We start from the raw sequence: 22,532 nt of genomic DNA on the forward strand, positions 1-22,532 counted from the left end.
TGAGCCTTGGCTGCCCAGGACCTTGACACTGGTTTTCCTTCCTTTGACCACTTATGGTAGGTCCTGACCACTGCAGAACGGGACCATCCCACAAAAGCTGCAGTTTTATAGTTGCTCTGACCCATTTGTCTAGCCATTACAGCTTCACCACTCGCCCTCCAGAGGATTTACCCCCCCCCCCCTCCTGACTAGGCCATTTTTTGCATTACGGCGCTGCGTTACTTTAACTGGCTCCCACAAGAGTTGGTTCTGGCCAGCTCAGTGGATTGCTTCAAAAAATCTCCTGGATTCTTTCTTGGATACACGGAATATAACTGGATACTAACATTTATAGGTAAAGTTGATCCAGGGAATATCCGATTGCCTCTCGGGGGATCAGGAAGGAATTTTTTTCCCAGCAGGAGCAAACTGGATCATGCTTTGCTGGGTTTTTTTGCCTTCCTCTGGATCAACTGTGGGTGTAGGATTCTAACTTTTTTTTTTCATGGTTGAACTGGATGGACTTTTGTCTTTTTTCAACCAGACTAACTATGTAATTGCACGGTCATGCAATGCTGCACCCAAATTAAATTTACATCCTTTTTTTCCCACGAAAGGCGCTTTCTTTCGGTGGTCTTTGATCGCCTGTTTATTTTTTATTTTTTGCGCTATAAAAAAAGATCGACAATTTAAGAAAAAAAAACAAAATATTTTTGACTTTTTACTATTAAACATGTCCAGTAAAAAAATTTAAAATAATCAAATTTCATCATAAATTTAGGCCAAAATGTATTCTGCTCCGTGTCTTTGCTAAAAAATAATCCCAATACATGTAAATTAATTGACTTACGTGACAGTTATAGTGTTTACAAATGGTAAATAGATACAGGGATTTTTTTCTTTTACTAGTAATGGTGGTGATCAGCGACTTGTGAAGCAACATTTCAGAGTCTCGCAGGACCCCTTCATCAGGCATGTGACCATCAAGGCAACGTTTCAGAGTCTCGCAGGACTCCTTCATCAGGCATGTGACGAATGAAGGGGTCCTGCGAGACTCCGAAACTTTGCCTTGCTGTAACTATGTGATCGTTCATTAAAACTTTTGGACCCGTATTAGTGATCCTCGGCATGCTGGTGACATTCTCCCGTGCTGATTCTGTTCGGTTCCAGCCGACAGTCGCTTCAGCACCAACTTATACACACAGCCATTTTTAACGCAGGAACATGTGCGTTTGGATTGTACACTTGCATTCTGACTTGGTGTCACTGACATCCCCAGTGACACCAATACAGTGATCAATGCTAAAAAAAAAGCACTGACACTGTACTAATGGCATTGGGCAGGAAGGGGTTAACATGAGGGGCGATCAAAGGGTTAACTGTTTGCAGGGAGTGTTTTACTAGGGGACAGTGTCTGTGTGCTTCACTGTAAACACACTGCTTTGGATGGCTGTGCTGTGCACAGCCATCCAGAGCAGTGTGCCTGAGCAGTCCTCCTCCCCATCAGAGATGCTCAGTAATCACTGGCTGAGACCAGGTGAATGATGGCGGCGCGGGTAGGGCGCATGTGCGGCTCGCGCATGCCCCCTACCTGGAAATGCAAAATTATGGATGTCACTCCACTTCCTCAAATTAAACCTTTCCAAAACCGAGCTCCTAGTTTTCCCCCCAGCCCGTGCCCCCCCCCCCAACCTCTCCATCACGACCAATAACACCACCATCAGTCCCACCCCGCAAGCCAAAGTTCTAGGTGTCACCCTAGACTCCAGCCCCATGTCCAATCGCTGGCAAACTCATGTAGGCTCCAGCTCCGCAACATCTCCAAAATACGTTCGTTCCTAACCCCAGACACCACTAAACTACTCGTTCACTCCCTTATTATCTCACGTCTGGACTACTGCAACTCCCTCCTCACCGGCCTATCCCAACATAGGCTATCCCCGCTCCAGTCTATCCTGAACTCAGAAGCCAGACTCATCCACCTCACCAACCACTCTGTTTCCGCCACCCCCCTCTGCCAATCCCTCCACTGGCTCCCGATTGCCCAACGGATAAAATTCAAAATACTAACACAGACATACAAAGCTGTCCATAATACTGCCCCAAACTACATCACCGAGCTAATATCCAAATACCCCCCAACCCGTAATCTTCGCTCCTCACAAGACCTCCTACTCTCTAGCTCCCTGGTCTCCTCCTCCCACGCCCGACTCCAGGACTTCTCCAGGACTTCCCCCATCCTCTGGAACTCACTACCCCAATCCATCAGACTGTCATCTACCCTCCTCACCTTTAGGCGCACCCTGAAAACCCATCTCTTCAGGGAAGCCTACCCGGCCCTCACCTAACAGCCGATCTCCTCCTACTACTGCATCCCCCACAGCCATTTCCTCCTGTACCACTATCCCCTCCCTCCTAGATTGTAAGCTCCAAGGAGCAGGACCCTCGAACCCCTCGTGTATTGTATTGTTACTGTATTGTCTCATGTTCTGTCCCCCACTACAACGTACAGCGCTGAGCAAACTTTTTGGCGCTATATAAATACTGTATAATAATAATAATTACGTATATATATATACGTGATTTTGCACATCCGTGCCGCCCTGGAGCAGTACATCTGCCATAGGGCAGTTGGGAAGCGGCTAACCCTTGCCAAAGTTGCTCAAATCTTTACACTTGTCCATTTTTTCTGCAATACATACACTTCAGGGACAACATGTTCACTGTCTGCCTAATAAATCCCACCAACTTTCAGATGCCATTGTAATGGGATAATCTGTGTTATTCACTGTACCTTTCTGTGGTCATAATGTTATGGCTGAACGGTGTATATTGTCTATGGCTCCCCTACTATTGCACGTGCAGCTCTTTAATTAAATAGCAGCATTTTTAGTCTGCCCCCCCCCCCCCCCCCAACACACACACTTTTCCCGTTGCAATCGATTCTCTTCGCCTTACGTTCCTCGTTCCTCCTTTGTGCCAAGTCGTCCTCTTCTGTTGGCACTTCAAGACTTACAAATAAACTCTTTGGAAAGAGGTGAAATCTCGACAAACCATAATCTGCCGGATGATAAAAGCCTTTTTGTGTCGTGAAAGACTGCGATGATTTCCTATTCACTTACCAATTAAATGTATCGACTTCGAGCTCATTTCACTCTTTACAAAAAATAAAAAGCGCCTCGCCCTCCCGCCGCGTCACCTACGCCAGCGATAGCAATAGATACTCTGAGGAGCCTCTTTGATAATTGCTGCGGATTGTGCGTCACGGTTGGGGTGTCCTCCTAGCCGACCGTATAAAGAGGGAGCGCCCGGGTGAAGAGCGTACCCACCGAACGCCCGCCGTCATGTTCACCGCTCAGCTTTTGCTCCTGCTCCTGGCGTTCTGCTCTGTCCGATCGGCTGTGCCCATCCGCCGAGACAAAAGCGCGGCAAGCGGCAGCGTGGTATGTGGCATTTACATTCTAACTTTGTGTAGTCAGTTATTGCTTTCTATAACTTATTTGTTCTATATTGCTTCTGGAAGTGATGTGTGTGAGCAGATATACTTGTGTCACCGCAGCGCACACATATCTGTAACAGGATGTACCATAATGACAAATCAATGGTGACCCCAATCCCATTATTACTTCCATCTGCTTTTTATTGCTTTCCATTGATCCAGGCGAGTACAGATGAGACGGCGGGGAGACGCAGTCGCCGCTCTCGTACTTTTTGCCTGTTATGGTCGATTTGTTTTCTAGATTCGTACAGTGATTAATCTTACATCAAATTGGGGATGTAAGAAACAAAAGAGAAAGTATACAATCAGAGGGGTTGCTCACTGATGTATTTCAAACAACATATTGCTTTACTGCCATGGGGGCATTAAAACATGGAATTGGATTGACTGCTATGGGTGGCTGGGCTTTGCTTTATGAAATAATCCCCGAGGGTTTCACTGCTCTGCCTGTTCATCGGTTTCATGAATGAGCAGATGTATTTTCAACCCAAAAAAGGGAAGTGCCGAGCCAAAAGGGTAAAGAGTACAAAACGATATGATGGTTCTTTAGCTACATCACATAAAATAGCCGACGCGTTTCGGGGGCCAACGATACACCCTCTTTATGAGGGCTCACTGAGCTTTAACCAGGCTTTGATGGACTCAGCAAAAGGAGATGAATGGGGAATGAGGAGAACAATTGTGCAGAATGTGCGTTTTAGATTTTCCACCCAGGTATGTTTAAATGCCAGCTCCAGCTTTCAGACCATGGTTCACATTTCACTCTCATTTAGGGTGTTACATGAAACAAGATCGGAATCAACAGCTCCCCCCACTCACAGAATCCAGGGGTCCTTCTCTATACCGTCTCCTAGCAAATTTGAATTTGGTGTGGCTGTTTGTGGATCGGGTTCTTTCACACCCTCAATTAGGGTGTAACATGAACAGAGCCCCCCACCCCTAAACCAGCTCTAGTACCCACACACTTACAGAACCCAGCGGTTCTTCTCCGCACCGTCTCCTGGCCAATATGAATTGGGCGTGGCTGTGTGTGGTTCAGGTCCTTTTGGATCATCATGTAAGGTGTAACATGAAACATGGTCAAAATCCACAGTCCCCCACCCCCAAACTAACTCTAGCCCCCACACACTTACAGAACCCAGGGGTTCTTCTCCGCACCGTCTCCTGACCAATATGAACTGGGAGTGGCTGCGTGTGGTTCAGATCCTTTTGGATCCTCATGTAGGGAGTAACATGAAACATGGTCAGAGTCCACAGCCCCCCCACCCCAAACTAACTCTAGCCCCCACACTCTTACAGAACCCAGGGTTTCTTCTCCGCACCGTCTCCTGACTAGTCTGAATTGGGCGTGGCTGTGTGTGGTTCAGGTCCTTTTGGATCCTCATGTAGGGAGTAACATGAAACATGGTCAGAGTCCACAGCCCCCCCACCCCCAAACCAACTCTACCCCCACACACTTGCAGAGCCTAGGGGTTCTTCTCCGCACCGTCTCCTGGTCAGTTTAAATTGGACGTGGCTGTGTGTGGTTCAGGTCCTTTTGGATGCTCATGTAGAGTGTAACTTGAAACATGGTCAGAGTCCACTGCCCCCCACCCCCAAACTCACTCTAGCCCCCAGACACTTACAGAACCCAGGGGTTCTTCTCCGCACTGTCTCTTGGCCAATATGAATGGGGAGTGGCTGTATGTGGTTCGGGTCCTTTTGGATCCTCATTTAAGGTGTAACATGAAACATGGTCAGAGTCCACAGCCCCCCCACCCCCAAATTAACTCTAGCCTCCACACACTTACAGATACCAGGGGTTCTTCTCCACACCGCCTCCTGACCAATATGAACTGGGAGTGGCTGTGCATGGTTCAGGTCCTTTTGGATCCTCATGTAGAGTGTAACTTGAAACATGATCAGAGTCCACAGCTTCCCACCCCCAAACTAACTATAGCTCCCAGACATTACAGAACCCAGGGGTTCTTCTCCGCACCATCTCCTGGCCAATATGAATTGGGCGTGGCTGTGTGTGGTTCAGGTCCTTTTGGATCCTCATGTAGGGAGTAACATGAAACATGGTCAGAGTCCACAGCCCCCCCACCCCCAAACTAACTATAGCCCCCAGACACTTACAGAATCCAGGGGTTGTTCTCCGCACCATCTCCTGACCAATATGAATTGGGAGTGGATGTGCATGGTTCAGGTCCTTTTGGATCCTCATATAGGGTGTAACATGAAACATGATCCACTCCATTACATAATTTGGGGGTTTCCTGCATCATCTCCTGGCAAATTTGAGTTTGTCATGGCTGTGCATGGCATGGCTGTGTCCACACAGTTGTGTCGTTCATTCTCAGTAATCTGTGAATGAGAAAACTACAAGTCCCATCTGCCACTGCAGCAAAGAGACTGTAGTTCTCAAGGGAGCACAAGTGCAGTGGCAGCACCATCCTTGTAGTCCATTGATACTTCCTCCAGGTTCAAACCCAAAGGTCCGTACCTCCGTATGAACCTGAGCTGGAGGAATAGTCTGCAGGAGCTATGGCATTGCATCCATGATCCTTTGATTGCAGCTGCAAATGCAAAAAAAATGTATTTGCATAAAGAAAAAAAATCCCTAAGAGCACACAACTCAAACAGAACTACACTAAAAAATAGTATTAAAGATGGTTCATTTTATTGTTAAAAGATCCAATAATAACATCCTAAAAGAGGGAATAGATTGCACATGTAGCAAACACTTGTATACTTTAAAGCCTCAATTTAGACCGCTACAAGAAGATATAACTCCAAATTGAATGATTGACATTAGCCAATCCTAACCATTTCCTCAATAGTTTAACTTCAAAATAGATCATTCAAATGATAGCATCTTGGCCTTTTCCCCAACGCGTTTCGCAGGACAGAGCCTGCTTCTTCAGGATGAGCAACTTTTCTATAGAAATGTCTAAAAAAATGAAAGCAAACGTCAACTATCTTTCACCCACGGTTCACATCTATGCGGTCGTGTGGGCCGCATTTTGCACGGGCACGAGAGCCCATTCATTTGAATGGACTCCCGTGTCCGTGACACGCAGGGAAGAAGTCCCTGCACTTCTTTGGAAAACGCAGCCGAGGTTCCCAGTACGGTTGCGTTTCCCAGTGCGGGCGGCGTGCCATTAGAACTAATGTCCCGCCTGCGGGTCCCCATTTCTCTGTGCGGGTGGTGCGGCTTGGATCTGCAGAGGCACCACCTGCACAGATGTGAACCGGGGGTCAGTGTAAATCAACAAGCAAGCAGTACATGTCAAAGTCATTTGTGTTCTTATAAAGTACTACCTGTTAAAGCTGTAATCAGCAAAACAAAGTCGATGTAAAGCCAGACAGCAAGCCACTTGGATCAATGGACTCCCAACTCCTAGACCTCCACATAGAATAGCAAAGTAATCAGTGAAACGGTGTGTTACAATCAGGGGCGGACTGACCATTTGGAAACTCGGGCACTGCCCAAGGGCCCGGGGTCAGTAGGGGGCCCCATGAGATGCCCTTGGTACCTTTTTCATAGGCTTTTTTGAGTTTGGGCAAGGACACAGGGGCCTCATGATCCCCTATGGCCCGGGGGCCCCATGAGTTGTCAGTCCGCCCCTGGTTACAATCATCCCATCCCACACAAATGAATGCCGCTCTGAATTTATTATTTGTATCATTACATTTTTTTTAAGTAACATAATAAAAAATGGAAAATAAAAGGGGAGCACAGTGGATTAGTGGTTAGAATGTCTGTCTTGCAGCACTGGCATTCCCAGTTCAAATGCTAGTCAGGACACTATCTGCATGGAGTTTGCCTGCTTACCCTGTGCTAGTGTGGGTTTCCTCCAGGTGCTCTGGTTTCCTCCCACACTCCAAAGACATTCTGGTAGATGAAAAAAGTAACATAATAAATTTGGCGCCATTCTTCCCCCACCAGACTTATGAGGATTATTCTGATTCAAATCTTCACTGTAAGTCATACAATTTCAAAATCAGCTTTGATGTGACGGAGGTGAACTGTAAGTAATGAGCCTAGAATTCTTGCTGTCACTCTAACCCTAGGTTCACATCTGTGCGGGTGGTGCCACTGCCGATCCGCACGAAAATCCGTGCAACCGACCACCCGCACAGAGAATTGCGGACCCGCGGATGGGTGACATTAGTTCTAATGGCACGCCGCCCGCACTGGGAAACGCAACCGTACTGGGAACCGAGGTTGCGTTTTCCAAACAAGTGCAGGGACTTCTTCCCTGCGTGTCACGGGCATGGGAGTCCATTCAAATGAATGGGCTCTCGTGCCCGTGCAAAACACGGCCGCCCGGCCGCATAGATGTGAACCGGGGGTAACATGTATCCAACCAACCTTTTCATGTGTATGTGCCCCCGACGTGTATATTTCGGTTTGCACATGTGTAGGAGGTGGGGGCGGGGCTCATAAATGTTTTGGCGTGGGCAGGGGCGGACTGACAACTCATGGGGCCCCCGGGCAATAGGGGATCATGGGGCCCCTGTGTCCTTGCCCAAACTCAAAAAAGCCTATGAAAAAGGTACCAGGGGCATCTCATGGGGCCCCCTACTGACCCCGGGCCCTCGGGCAGTGCCCGAGTTTCCAAATGGTCAGTCCGCCCCTGGGCGTGGGTTCATGTGCTTAGTTGTAACTTTATTTTTTTAAACATTTTTTTTTCACTAAACTGTATTTTTTGTCCACTATGTGACTTTTTCCCCCTATTTTCTTTTGGTGACAGGTCCTCTTTAGCTCCGTTCACATTCTACGTAGTGGGAACTCGTGTGGGCAATTGTCATGTGTGTGTTCAGTATAGGGCAGCTGATTCACTATGTGCATTTGTCACAGCAAAGGAGCTTAGGGACCAGATTTTGGCTTTGAGCCGGGCACTTTTTTTTACACGTGTTTTGCCCTTTTCTTGAGTTTTCTGTTGTGGCAAAATCACGCTGTTTTTGGGGTATAATTTAGGAAGAATGGCACCCAAATGCGCATGTTGCCACGGTTTGAAATCATGGTCAGAATCACGCCGATTCTGGTTGGTTGCGATTTCTAATTGCCCAAATGTGAATGGGGACCTTAAGGAGACATCAGAGGTCTAAGGGCCAGTTCACACCACGTGCGGTCCAGTTGCTTTTTTTCTGCATCCAAAAAGCACAGAAAGTAGGTGATATGGCTGTCAGTGTCATAGTTCACATCAGTGCTTGCGGTTAAAGTGCATTCTGGTTGCAGAATAAAAGTAGAGAACTGTTTCTCTGTTGTGTTGTATATAATAAAATTAATTGGGAAAAAAAAAGTAGAGCAGGCTGCATTTTTTTTCTGCACAGAACTGTAGTGGAACATGGTAAAACACATCAAAAACGCACTGGAACGCACCAAAATGCACCAAAACTGGAATGCACATGTCTGTACTTAAATTGAAGAAAAAGAGAGGGAGGAAAAATGAACTGTAATCCATAAAAAACACATCAAAAACACATCAAAAACTGACTGGAATGCGTAAAAAACACGCGTGGAAACGCATCCGGAACACATCTGGACTGCATTTCTATAGTGTGACCGGCCCTAAAACAAAGAACGCTGATGTCTCACCTGCCCTCCAATGACACTAAGGAAGAGCAGATCGCGCTCCATTAGTCTGGGTTCACACCTAAGCATTTTCTGCAGCGTTTTGCATTTTGCAGAAACACAGTACAGTCCATTTAACATGATTTCCCATGGGACACATTCACATCTCCGTGTTTTCACCCGCTGCGTTTTTTGTAAAGGGTCAAGGACTTTCTAAAATGCCAAAGGTTCAGTTTTGGTTCAATAGACTTCAATGGAGACACTGCAGAAATGCATATAGTGTGTTTTTGATGTGATTTTGATGCATTTTAATCTGCAGCAACAAATTGGAAAAAAAATGCATCAAAAACATGTCAAAAAGGAATGTGCAAAAACACAAAACACACCACAAAAAGCACTGCAGAAATGGATCAAACGCAAACTGCATAGGTGTGAACCGAGCCATAGCTTCTTCCGGCGCCTCACTGGCTGGGGAATGGGACTCTAGGACTTGGAAGCGATTTTTTGCATGTGCTTCCAGGTTATTAATCGGAAGGGAGAATCAGCAAACGGCAGTTACAGGGGTGTGTGGAAGCAATCGGGTACAGCCGCTCTGTCTCTTCCATCTGACAGCCAACAGCCGGCTTGTCAGATTTACACGCACTCCTGACAGCTATCCCTACTCTAAGGTCCCTGAACAGGACACAGCCACGGCTGGAGGTTAGGAGAAAGAAGGTTAAACCTAAGATTGCAAAAAGGATTCTTTACTGTTAGTGCAGCAAAAATGTGGAACTTCCTCCCTCAAGAAGTGGTACTAGCTGAGAGTGTCCACAACTTCAAAAAACATTTGGATGCCTTCCCCAGGAAGCAGAATATACAGAGCTATGGGAATTGTTAGAGAATTAAAATCACACACATTGGTTGAAATGGAGGGAGGTTTAAAGTGTTACTAAACCCAGGACCCTGCATTCACTATAACTGGTCTCCGTGGACCCTGCATTCACTATATCTTCTCTCCCCGGACCCTGCATTCACTATATCCGCTCTCCCCGGACCCTGCATTCACTATATCCGCTCTCCCCGGACCCTGCATTCACTATATCCGCTTTCCCCGTACCCTGCATTCACTATATCCGGTCTCCCCGGACCCTGCATTCACTATATCCGGTCTCTCCGGACCCTGCATTCACTGTATCCGGTCTCCACGGACCCTGCATTCACAATATCTGGTCTCCCCGGACCCTGCATTCACTATATATGGTCTCCCAGGACCCTGCATTCACTATATCCGCTCTCCCAGGACCCTGCATTCACTATATCTGGTCTCCCCGGACCCTGCATTCACTATATATGGTCTCCCAGGACCCTGCATTCACTATATCCGCTCTCCCAGGACCCTGCATTCACTATATCTGGTCTCCCCGGACCCTGCATTCACTATATCCAGTCTCCCGGACACTGCATTCACTATATCCGGTCTCCACGGACCCTGCATTCACTATTTCTGGTCTCCCTGGACCATTCATTCACTATATCTGGTCTCCCCAGACCCTGCATTCACTATATCTGGTCTCCCTGGACCCTGCATTCACTATATCCGCTCTCCCCAGACCCTGCATTCACTATATCCGGTCTCCTCAGACCCTGCATTCACTATATCTGGTCTCCCAGGACCCTGCATTCACTATATCCGCTCTCCCCGGACCCTGCATTCACTATATCTGGTCTCCCCGGACCCTGCATTCACTATATCCGGTCTCCCCGGACCCTGCATTCACTATATCCGCTCTCCCCGGACCCCGCATTCACTATATCTGGTCTCCAACGACCCTGCATTCACTATATCTGGTCCCCCCGGACCCTGCAGTCACTATATCTGGTCTCCCTGGACCCTGCATTCACTATATCCGGTCTCCTTGGACCCTGCATTCACTATATCCGGTCTCCCCGGACCCTGCATTCACTATATCCGGTCTCCACGGACCCTGCATTCACTATATCTGGTCTCCCCGGACCCTGCATTCACTATATCCGGTCTCCACGGACCCTGCATTCACTATATATGGTCTCCCAGGACCCTGCATTCACTATATTCGCTCTCCCAGGACCATGCATTCACTATATCTGCTCTCCCCGGACCCTGCATTCACTATATCCAGTCTCGCGGACACTGCATTCACTATATCTGGTCTCCACGGACCCTGCATTCACTATTTCTGGTCTCCCTGGACCATTCATTCACTATATCTGGTCTCCCCGGACCCTGCATTCACTATATCTGGTCTCCCTGGACCCTGCATTCACTATATCCGCTCTCCCCAGACCCTGCATTCACTATATCCGGTCTCCTCAGACCCTGCATTCACTATATCTGGTCTCCCAGGACCCTGCATTCACTATATCCGCTCTCCCCGGACCCTGCATTCACTATATCTGGTCTCCCCGGACCCTGCATTCACTATATCCGCTCTCCTCGGACCCTGCATTCACTATATCCGCTCTCCTCGGACCCTGCATTCACTATATCCGCTCTCCCCGGACCCCGCATTCACTATATCTGGTCTCCAACGACCCTGCATTCACTATATCTGGTCTCCCCGGACCCTGCAGTCACTATATCTGGTCTCCCCGGAACCTGCATTCACTATATCTGGTCTCCCACAGTACACAGAACATGGAAATGCAATTATTTTAGTAAATATAAACTGCTAAATACCTTTTCTCATCAGCATTTAGAGCAGTCTTGTGATTTCAGCAGAGCACTGGTTAAAGCTTGCAGGAGGAGTTTTCATTCTCCCTCTGTCTGGACAGTGCTGATTGGCCCTGTGCTGATCACATGCACTCTCCCAAGAAAGTAAAAATCTCTAGCAATACACACCAAACTGAGCACGAGCAGCTTGCCCCCAAGGCTCTGTACTATCAGCAGATGGATTGGGGACAGTAGAAGAAGGGGAGGATCAGAGAAGAAAGGATCAAACAGCCTTTTTACACAATGCAGAGGATTAACCCCTCAGGTTCCACAGTGAGTATAACAAGCATGCTTTACTGCATATACAGACTGATTTTACTGTTGTGGGTTTAGTCACACGTTAACTTTAGATTGCAGAAAGTGTTCTTTACTGTAAGAGCAGTACAAATGTGGAACTCCCGCCCTAAAGAAGTGGTATTAGCTGAGAATGTCCACAGCTTAAAAAATAATTTAGATGTCTTTCTCGGTAAATTGCATATACAGGACCATGGGAATTAACCCCTTAGGTTCCACAGTGAATATAACAAGCTTGCTTTTCTGCATACACAGACTGATTTTACTGTTGTGGGTTTAGTAACACTTTAACTTTAGATTGCAGAAAGAATTCTTTACTGTTAGAGCAGTAGAAATGTGGAACTCCCTCCTTAAAGAAGTGGTACTAGCTGAGAATGTCCACAACTTCAAAAAACATTTAAACTGCATATACAGGGCAATGGGAATTAACCCCTTAGCTTCCACAGTGAGTATAACTAGCATGCTTTACTACATATACAGACTGATCGTACTGTTGTGGGTTTAGTTACACTTTAACTTTAGATTGCAGAAAGGGTTCTTTACTGTTAGAGCAGTACAAATGTGAAACTCCCTCCTTAAAGAAGTGGTACTAGCTGAGAATGTCCACAGCTTCAAAAAAACGTTTAGATGTCTTTCTCAGGAAACTGCATATACAGGGCGATGGGAATTAACCCCGTAGGTTCCACAGTGAATATAACAAGCATGCTTTACTGCATATATGGGCAGCACAGTGGCTAAATGGTTAGCACTTCCACTTGCCAGTACTAGGGTTGCTGGTTCAAATCCCAGCCACAGCACCTCCAGCCTGGAGTTTGCATGTTCTCCCTGTGCCTGTATGGGTTTCCTCTGGGTACTCTGGTTTCCTCCCACACTCCAAAGACATGCTGGTAGGTGAATTGGATCCTGTCTAAATTGTCCCCAGTATGTGTATGTATGAATGTGAGTTAGGGACCTTAGATTGTACGCCCCTTGTGGGTTAGGGACTGATGTGAATGTACAATATATATGTAAAGTGCAGCATAAATTGACAGCCCAATATAAGTACCTGAAATAAAAAAAATAAAATAAAATAAAATACAGACTGATTTTACTGTTGTGGGTTTAGTAACACTTTGACTTTAGATTGCAGAAAGGGGTCTTTACTGTAAGAGCAGTACAACAGTGGAACTCCCGCCTTAAAGAAGTGGTATTAGCTGAGAATGTCCACAGCTTAAAAAAAAACTTTTTAGATGTCTTTCTCAGGAAACTGCCTATACAGGGCCATGGGAATTAACCCCTTAGGTTCCACAGTTTGTATAACAAGCTTGCTTTACTGCATATACAGACTGATTTTACTGTTGTGGGTTTAGTAACACATTAACTTTAGATTGCAGGAAGGGTTCTTTACTGTAAGAGCAGTACAAATGTGGAACTCCCGCCTTAAAGATGTGGTATTAGCTGAGAATGTCCGCAACTTCAAAAAACATTTAAACTGCATATACAGGGCGATGAGAATGAACCCCTTAGGTTCCACTGTGAGTATAACAAACATGCTTTACCGTATATACAGGCTGATTTTACTGCTGTGGGTTTAGTAACACTTTAATTTTAGATTGCAGAAAGGGTTCTTTACTGTAAGAGCAGTAGAAATGTCGAACTCCTTCCTTAAAGAAGTGGTATTAGCTGAGAATGTCCACAGCTTCAAAAAAACTTTTAGATGGCTTTCTCAGGAAACTGCCTATACAGGGCCATGGGAATTAACCCCTTAGGTTCCACAGTTTGTATAACAAGCTTGCTTTACTGCATATACAGACTAATTTTACTGTTGTGGGTTTAGTAACACATTAACTTTAGATTGCAGGAAGGGTTCTTTACTGTAAGAGAATTACAAATGTGGAACTCCCGCCTTAAAAAAGTGGTATTAGCTGAGAATGTCCGCAACTTCAAAAACCATTTAAACTGCATATACAGGGCGATGGGAAGTCACAGTCCTAGTTTGAACTGGATGGACCTCAGTCTCCTTTTCCACCTTATAAAGTATGTAACTGTATATTCAGCCTGGAGATCAGCTTTAAGCCTGTTAGTTGTATTTCTGGAAGCATTATTCCAATAAATCCGCCTTTCGAGATCTCTTTCCACATTAAAAGTCAGATTAGTAGAGCCATTTAAGATGCGTCCACCTGCAGGGACGCGGCGTACAACATGGCCGCCCTCAGATAAGTGCCTTTATATGTCTAACCTAATAGGAGACGGCATCAGGCATAAAACCAAGGTGAATTGAAAGGAAATCAATGCTAAAATAAAGTTATGCAAGAAAGATGGAATTGCGCATTTGGACACAGGCTGTGGCCCGTGCAGTTAATTAAATCCCCTCCGTTTTACAGGCTCCTATTTCAGAGATTCATTTGCTTTCTTTTTTTTTTTTTTTTTTTTTTCCATTTTTTTGAAAAAGTTCCAGGAAACAGTCCATAAATGTAACCATTAAAGCGGGTTATTACATTAAAATGGTACGCCGAAGTGCAGCCTCGGAGCTTGGCAGTACATTATCTGTCAGAATTTGTCATTTTCTTCCGAATCGCAGGCAGAGTGATGTAGAAAAGGTTAGGGCCCGCGTCTTTAAAGAACCACTGATGTCACACAAAAATAATGGGGCCACACAATCATTAGGCCCTTGATTTGTTCTCTCTGTCCCATTTTACTAACATCTGTGTAGGAAGAGAGAAAAGTAAAATTATCTGATTTCACCGTTATCAAATGCCGCGGGCTTAAATCAAGGCAACCGGTGCGTCTGGGGAAGCGAAAAAAAAAAAAAAAGATCCATTTGCCGAAGATTTAGTTGCAGGAGTCGCAAATGTAACATATTAACTTGCCTGGAAATTAAATCAAACAACGAGTTGTCATCATTTATTTTTCCGTACCGCTAGGGAATTGGTTTAATTTGGAGAGTTTTTAAGGACTGGGAATAATTTTAGAAGGAGGGGGGGAGGGGGGATTAGTCAAAGAGATGAAACAAACATGTTGCTTTTGATTAAAGGATCAGTAAATCTAAAACACAAGTAAAAAACTCAAATACTGATTTCTAAATTTTATAAAAAATATCTTTATTAGATACAAACCGTTCTCCTCCTCCCATGCTCATCTCCAGGGCTTCTCCAGAGCCTCCCTCATCCTCTGGAACTCTCTACCCCAATCTATCAGACTATCGCCTACTCTGCTCACTTTTAGGCGATCTCTGAAAACCTATCTCGTCAGGAAAGCCTATCCTGCCGTCAGCTAATAACCGAATCTTCTATTCCTTCTACCAGTCCCTCCCCCACAGTTAGTACCTTTTGTACCACCAGCCCCTCCCTCTTAGATTGTAAGCTCATAGGCACATGTGCATTCCAGTTTTGGTGCGTTTTGGTGTGTTCCAGTGTGTTTTTGATGCGTTTTACCGCGTTCCACTACAGTTCTGTGCAGGAAAAATGCAGCCTGTTCTACTTTTTATTCTGCAACCAACATGCACTGGAACTGCAAGCACTGATGTGAATTATGACACTGACAACCATATAACCTACTTTCTGTGCGTTTTGGATGCAGAAAAAAAGCAACTGAAACTCATCTTAGATTGTAAGCTCCCAGGATCAGGGCCCTCCTATCCCTCTTGTATTGAACTGTATTGTTGCTGTATTGTCTCCCGTTATATTGTAAAGCGCTGAGCAAACTGCTGGCGCTATATAAATCCTGTATAATAATAATATATAAATCCTGTATAATAATAATAATAATAATATATAAATCCTGTATAATAATAATAATAATAACCTGCAGCTGTTGGGTGTTGCTCTTCCATGGGTTGTCGTTACTTTGCAGTGCTTGTAAACTCTCACATAAACCCAGTGTAGTGACTGGCCTCACAGAGAGAAAACAAATCTTCCTGCATACGTTGTACCTGTTTATTTATGCCATCTCTTCTCTACATGTGTTCAAAGTACTGAATTTATAAAGCTTTGTCTGAGAGTTCAGAAAGCAAGGGGCGGAGAACTAAAATTACACACTGCAGAGCTCAGTGAGGAGAGCTCTGAGAGCTGATTGGAGGGAAGGGACACCCCCCCCCCCTTCACACAGTACACAGGAACAGAGATGAGGCTGTAAATCTGCTGGAGATCCCTCCCCTGTCACCATTTTTCAGAGTTGAGATGAGCTGCAGCTATGAATCAGCCATCTCCTTCATAGCTGTTGTCAGATCAGCTGCGGCAGGAGGGGAGGAGGGGGCAGGTGGGACCTCATACCTAGGGATAGAATACACTCCATGTACACGGGACGTTTGGAAAACACTTCTGAACGATGGAAACTGACTGCTGGAAAACGGAGGTTATAAAACGTCTGTTTAGCTGCGTTTGCACACTGCATTTATGAGCGTTTGCGTTTAGAAGTGTTTTTTTTAAAGATAACCTCAGGAGACCTTCCAAAATGCCCTGAATTCACTCAAAAACAGTAAAAAATTAACTATTTCAGACATTTTGAGAGGAATAGAGAGAACAGAAGCAGAGAGAGCAGTATGTGTTGAGATGACCTGTCTTTTCTGGTTGTATTCACTATGGATCCCATCATGAGCATAATGCGACCCGTTCTACCATTTTTTCCTTCACGCAAAACCTGGAACTGATTGCGCTGGTGTACCGGGTCCATTTGAATACATGGAAAACGCTTTGCATGCATTTCTGATGATGAAAAAAGGCTCTGGACAGCATCTGGATATGGAACAGTTAAAAAACGCTTCTAAAAGCAAACGCACTTACAAGAATTTGGCGTTTGAAACGCTGATAAAATCTACTCCTGAACGCAAGTTTGGTGCGTTCATAAAATTACTGTAAACTCAACTGCCTGTAAACGACTATAAACGACGATGTGTACATGGACACATAGGAAAACATTAGGGAGAGTTCAGGGGCTGCTGAAAAAAACACAGAAAAGCTTCTAAACGTGAGTTTATCAGCTGCAGTGTATATGAACCCTTAGAAAAATGGAACAAAGTGCTACGTAGAGGAAAGAACTTTACCAAATTCATCAATAGATCTTGTATAACTATTTGAAATGAAGCTGTTTGACCTTTGTCATCAATCATTTGATTTATTTTCTTGATTTGCTGTAGGAAATAGATGAGGTGAAGAAAAACAACCTTGTGAATGTACTTTTGGCCATACTGGACTGGGCGTCACCGTGGGCCGAAGCGGACTCCATGAACAACGAAGATCCGGAGTTGCAGTACAGACCACAAAGATCCATGTACAACCCTCCCATGGCTCGGGAGAAGGGCATGTGCAAAAACTTCTTCTGGAAAACCTTCTCCACCTGTTAGGTCCCCTCCTCTCCCTTCCAGTACTCCTTCAATGTACAGAGCCGCGTTCCGCTCCACAGGGCTTCATCTGACGCTTAACGCTTCATGTATCAGTCATTAAAAAAAACACAAAGGACCCCACCAATAGAAGCCTCTGAAAGTAACAATGTCCTTGTTGCCAAAAGTAAGCAGTCAGGATCTTCCTTTCATGCTGTAATTTTGCTCTAGAACAGTTATCCTCAACCAGAGTTCCTAGGGTTCCTCCAAAGTTTCCTTGAGCTGTGGATGATTGACCTCCCATCTGATGGTGTCTGCACATTTTTGGGGACAATCCCGCTTGGCAGAGTCAACGTCATAGCGCCAATGACCTTTTTTGCTGTTGGCCTTACTCTTAGCCTTGCTGTACCCTCGCCAATGCTAGGTCTCTTGCTGCCTTTATATGCAGATATTGTTTGGATACCTGAAAATTTTCAATAAAAATGAAGTAAAACAAAAAAAGGAAAAGGAAAATTGTATGTCAGGGCAAGAAAAAAACCCCCACACAGCGTTGTGAGCACTTTCCCGAAACAAGCAATGGCAAGAGTAATACAATGAGAAAAGCGGGGAACATCATCCTCTGCATTCTTCTTGCCGTTGCTTGTCTCGGAAAGTACTTAATGTTGTAATTTTGCTCTAGAACAGCTATCCTCAACCAGGGTTCCTAGGGTTCCTCCAAAGGTTCCTTGAGCTGTGGATGATTGACCTCCCATCTGATGGTGTCTGCAAAATTTTGGGGACAATACCACTTGGCAGAGTCAACGTCATAGCGCCAATGGTCTTTTCGTAAGGGTGGCATTCTGACACTGTAAACGGGGCAATCTTCCCAGTTACCACCAATACAAGGGGCATTTCCCCCCTTACTCCAAATAATTTGGTTTTAGCACGGATTCCCTGAGACCTCCAAGTTATTTCAAGGGATCCTTTTGGACAAATTGGTTGAGAAAGGCTGCTCTAAAATTATAAAGGGAAGAATCTGACTGGTTGCTACAATAAGGACTGTTAATTTTTCATACATTTTCAATCATGAGGCTTCATGAAATTTTATACTCTTGTGGATAATATATAGTTAGGGCTGAACTTTAAGTGGATATAAAAGATACACATTAATGCAGTCCTGTATTTCTTAGCATTTTTAATGCAAGCAGTGTGAGTACATGAATGTGACTTGATATCATCCTCTTGCAGTTGATGTGCAGCAGAGCTAAAACTAGGAGAGGGTGATGCATCACAAGGAGTCAATTAGGCATTACCAAGGAACATGCTGATAGGAGGAGAAAGCGGAGTGAGAGGGAAATCAGTCTGCTGCTACTCTTCCACAGTCAAGGGATGAGAGAGGGACAGGACCTATAAGAGTTGTTTAGGAGTGTAAAATGCCGATGTGTCTAGTTACAATTGATAGCTTGACTTGAGGCTTCACCTGAGGTTCCTCATTTGCTGTAAATTACTTTAAAACTCCATCTCATAATGTATTTCCAATTCATTGAACTTAAGCTGTAAAAAATCACATTATATGCTACAATTAAAAGATATCTGAGCTACATTTCCATGTTGTGATTGTAATGTGGAAGGACAGGGTCAGATTTGGAATATCGAGAGCCGTAATCAGGGATCTAGGATGGAGAAAAAGTTCCATAATTGCACTTTAGTTTGATATCTGTACAATCATAGATTTGATATTTTCTAAAGAACTTGGAAATGAATTGATTTGGGTGATTGAAATTTAGTTAGAAGGGAATCTCTCTTGCATAGGAAAGACTCTGAACCTTTCTTTGATAATGCCATTGAATTGAGAGGGAGGGGTGGGGTGCACAGAGATCATACAAGAAAAGTCCTTGAGTTGGTGGAGGTGTACTGGTGCTGAGTGAGCAGAAGGTCATTGGAGGATGGATGGCTAATGGAACTTGGTGGATCTTCATTACAGGCAGATTACAGAAGCAAGAGAAGTGCCCTCAAGATGCAGGCCAATGATATTTTCCTGACTTTCCCAAAGAAGAACATATAGACCTTTCCAGTGAGTTGGTTGGAGCTGGTGCAATATTTAATGTTTTCCTTCAATTTACTCTACAGGTTGAATGTTATTCATAGAAAATATAGATGTTTGGGAATATACTGCATTATGGCCACTAGATGGAGCTGAGGATCATAGAAAATAAATACTTATTTACTATAATTGCCAGCTCCATCTAGAGGCCATAATGCAATATTTTCCCAATTCAAACTATTCTTATGAATGCAGAACATCTGACCTGGACAGAAAATATCCTAGTAGCATTCGATTTTGCCCCATTCACTCAAAACAAATGTACCAGCAATTTTTCTAGATGCTAATTTTCTATGCACATTTTTTTTCACTATAAATACACTCTTAAGACTGAAGTGGCTGTTCCAAAACTTGCTTTCACCCTGTATGATCTTAAATTCCGTATTTGAGGATAAATACAATTCATGTGATTAGCACATCATAAGCCTATTAAAGGGATAAAACTTAAAAAAGCCATTAAACCTGAACTCCAGGGAGTTTCCCCGCACTGCTAAGTTAAATGCTCGTTTAGGACTAGGGGGCCTCAGAAAGCAGCTATACTTACTCAATCCTCCTCTTTCCATGCTCTAAGCCTGGTCCCCACAGTCTCTTCACCCCTATGCCCTAGTAATCACAGGTCTTCTGACATCATCATGTCCAATGCAAAGCCCTTAGCCATGCTTTGGGTGTGGGGCACCAAGGGATAGTCCACTGTTGCAGTGTAGGGAAGAGGAGAGTGACGTCTGCTGGAGAAGAGGATTACGTAAATAAAACTGCTTTACCATTCCCTAGACCAGAGGTCTCCAAACTTTATAAACAAAGGGCCAATTTACTGTCCTTCAGGCTTTAAGGGGGCCGCACTGTGGCTAGTGGGAGTAGAAAATACCCTGGCATCAGTGGAAGTTAACAATGCCTCATCTTTGGTTTTAGTGGGAGGAATAATGTCTCATTGTTGGTATTCAAGGGAAGAAGAGTACCCCATCACTGGTGTCTGTGGGAGGAATAGTGCCCCATCATTGGTGTCTGTCGGAAGAATGGTGCCCCATCATTGCTATCTGTGGGAGGAATGGTGCCACAGCATTGGTATCTGTGGGAGGAATGGTGCCCCATCATTGGAACAGTATCTGTGGGAGGAATGGAGCCCCATCATTGGTATCTGTGGGAGGAATGGTACCCCATCATTGGTGTCTGTGGGAGGAATAGTGCCCCATCATTGGTATCTGTTGGCAGAATGGTACCCCATCATTGGTATCTGTGGGAGGAATAGTGCCCCATCATTGGTGTCTGTGGGAGGAATAGTGCCCCATCATTGGTGTCTGTGGGAGGAATGGTGCCACATCATTGGTATCTGTGGGAGGAATGGTGCCCCATCATTGGTATCTGTGGGAGGAATAGTGCCCCATCATTGGTGTCTGTGGGAAGAATGGTGCCCCATCATTGCTATCTGTGGGAGGAATGGTGCCACATCATTGGTGTCTGTGGGAGGAATGGTGCCCCAGCATTGGTGTCTGTGGGAGGAATGGTGCCCCATCATTATTGACAATGGGATGAATAGTGCCCCATCATTGGTATCTGTGGGAGGAATGGTGCCCCATCATTGGTGTCTGTGGGAAGAATGGTGCCCCATCATTGGTGTCTGTGAGAGGAATGATGCCCCATCAAGCTACAACTGTAAGTCCTCGACATTACACCAGGCAGGGTTGAAACGCGTTGTAACTTACAAATGCAGCCTAATTTTATTGGCTTAACTAAAACAGAAGTGCTATCCATATATGCTTGGGATATGCCAAGTGCAAGTATTTCCTTCAACACATGTTTGAGATGCATGGACCCCACATGTTGGTTGTAGAACATGAAAAAGCAGAACAAGTTAGCCCAGTGGTTCTCAACTCCCGGGTTGCGCCTCCAGCCATTCGCAGATCCCTTAACTTTCCATAATGCCCCCCAATCTCTCATAGTGTCCTGCAGTGCCACTCGACCTCCCCAAACTCCCACGTATCAATACATGTTTTTCATCCCCATACTTTTGTTGTGTAACTATAAAGTTTTTTTTGCTGTTGGAGGTTTTGGATTGTTTTATAGGGCCCTGGTCTCAATAACGTTGACAATCATTGAGTTAGCAAACTCCATGTGAAGATCGTTACCCATTACAGGTTGGGCCTGGCTCATCTGGCAGCCGTGAAAATGTTATTCTTGGAGCCGTCATCTCGTATGGTAGATTCATATCTGCTATTATCTGCCTTAAAACACCAAAGCATTATACCTGGGCAATCAATAACTAGGGATTAATTAAACATTTTTACACTGTAATCTACAGATCCGAACACAGATATGAATCACTTTGTGATCGTAATTCATGTGCGGCCCAAGCTCCCTCCCCACATTGTACCATTGATTAATAGTTCATTGGGAACGTTATGTTTCACTAAAGGAGGTGAATTATGAGCGGCAGGGGTTAATCCTCTTCCTCCCAGTTTCGCTGGCTTCAGCGGTTTTTGTTCCAATCCCATAGAAAGAAAGGTAAATACTGGATGCTGGCGTAATGTTTGAATCATGCTTCCTGGCCAAGCAATTTGCTTCACTTTTCATTAAGTGATAAATCAGTTTTATTATCAATGAACATGCTGTAATTCTCCAGTCATTGCTGGCAGATATGGTCAGGTTACCATAAAGTGAAAAGCGCCTCTTAGGAAGCTCAAGAAATCGAAAATATGTCCACCGAGGTGCCAACGGCTCATTTCTTCACCCAGCTGTGTCGTGTTAAAAGCCAACTATGCCGAATGTTGGGTGGTCACCAGTGGGTTCTATTGGCATCATCAGAGACGGACATGAGTTTTCTGATTTCTCCATTCAACCCCCAAAATATAGGCTTTTGTCGATGGGCCTTGGGCTTGTGTTGATGACATCTCTATAGGATGCTTCTGAGATCATTCAGAATTCCTGGACAGGTGCATTTGACCTGCAGTTTGTTCTCTTGCATTCCTGTAGACCTTTATTGGATGTAAAGCCCATCTGAAGCAAATAAAAGTCCATCAACACAGGGCCCGAACGGGGTATATTTATATAAAAAAAAATTGAAGACCTATTTGTTCTGTGAAATTGCATGTACAT

The 22,532-nt window shown here is 44.9% G+C and overlaps 1 protein-coding gene across 1 annotated transcript; it reads left to right on the forward strand.

The window, feature by feature from the left end:
* Positions 1 to 3,250: 3,250 nt before the first annotated feature.
* On the forward strand, positions 3,251 to 18,941 carry LOC149443960 (cortistatin-like). Its single transcript, XM_089655127.1, has 2 exons — positions 3,251 to 3,422; positions 17,177 to 18,941. Exons 1-2 carry the CDS (start codon positions 3,324 to 3,326, stop codon positions 17,381 to 17,383), a joined length of 306 nt encoding a protein of 101 aa, XP_089511253.1. The 5' UTR covers positions 3,251 to 3,323; the 3' UTR covers positions 17,384 to 18,941.
* The last annotated feature ends 3,591 nt before the right edge of the window (positions 18,942 to 22,532 follow it).

This window comes from Staurois parvus, unplaced genomic scaffold, assembly GCF_062004578.1.
Source record: "Staurois parvus isolate SC_StPar_1 unplaced genomic scaffold, SC_StPar_1.0 ptg000820l, whole genome shotgun sequence".
Taxonomy (NCBI): domain Eukaryota; kingdom Metazoa; phylum Chordata; class Amphibia; order Anura; family Ranidae; genus Staurois; species Staurois parvus.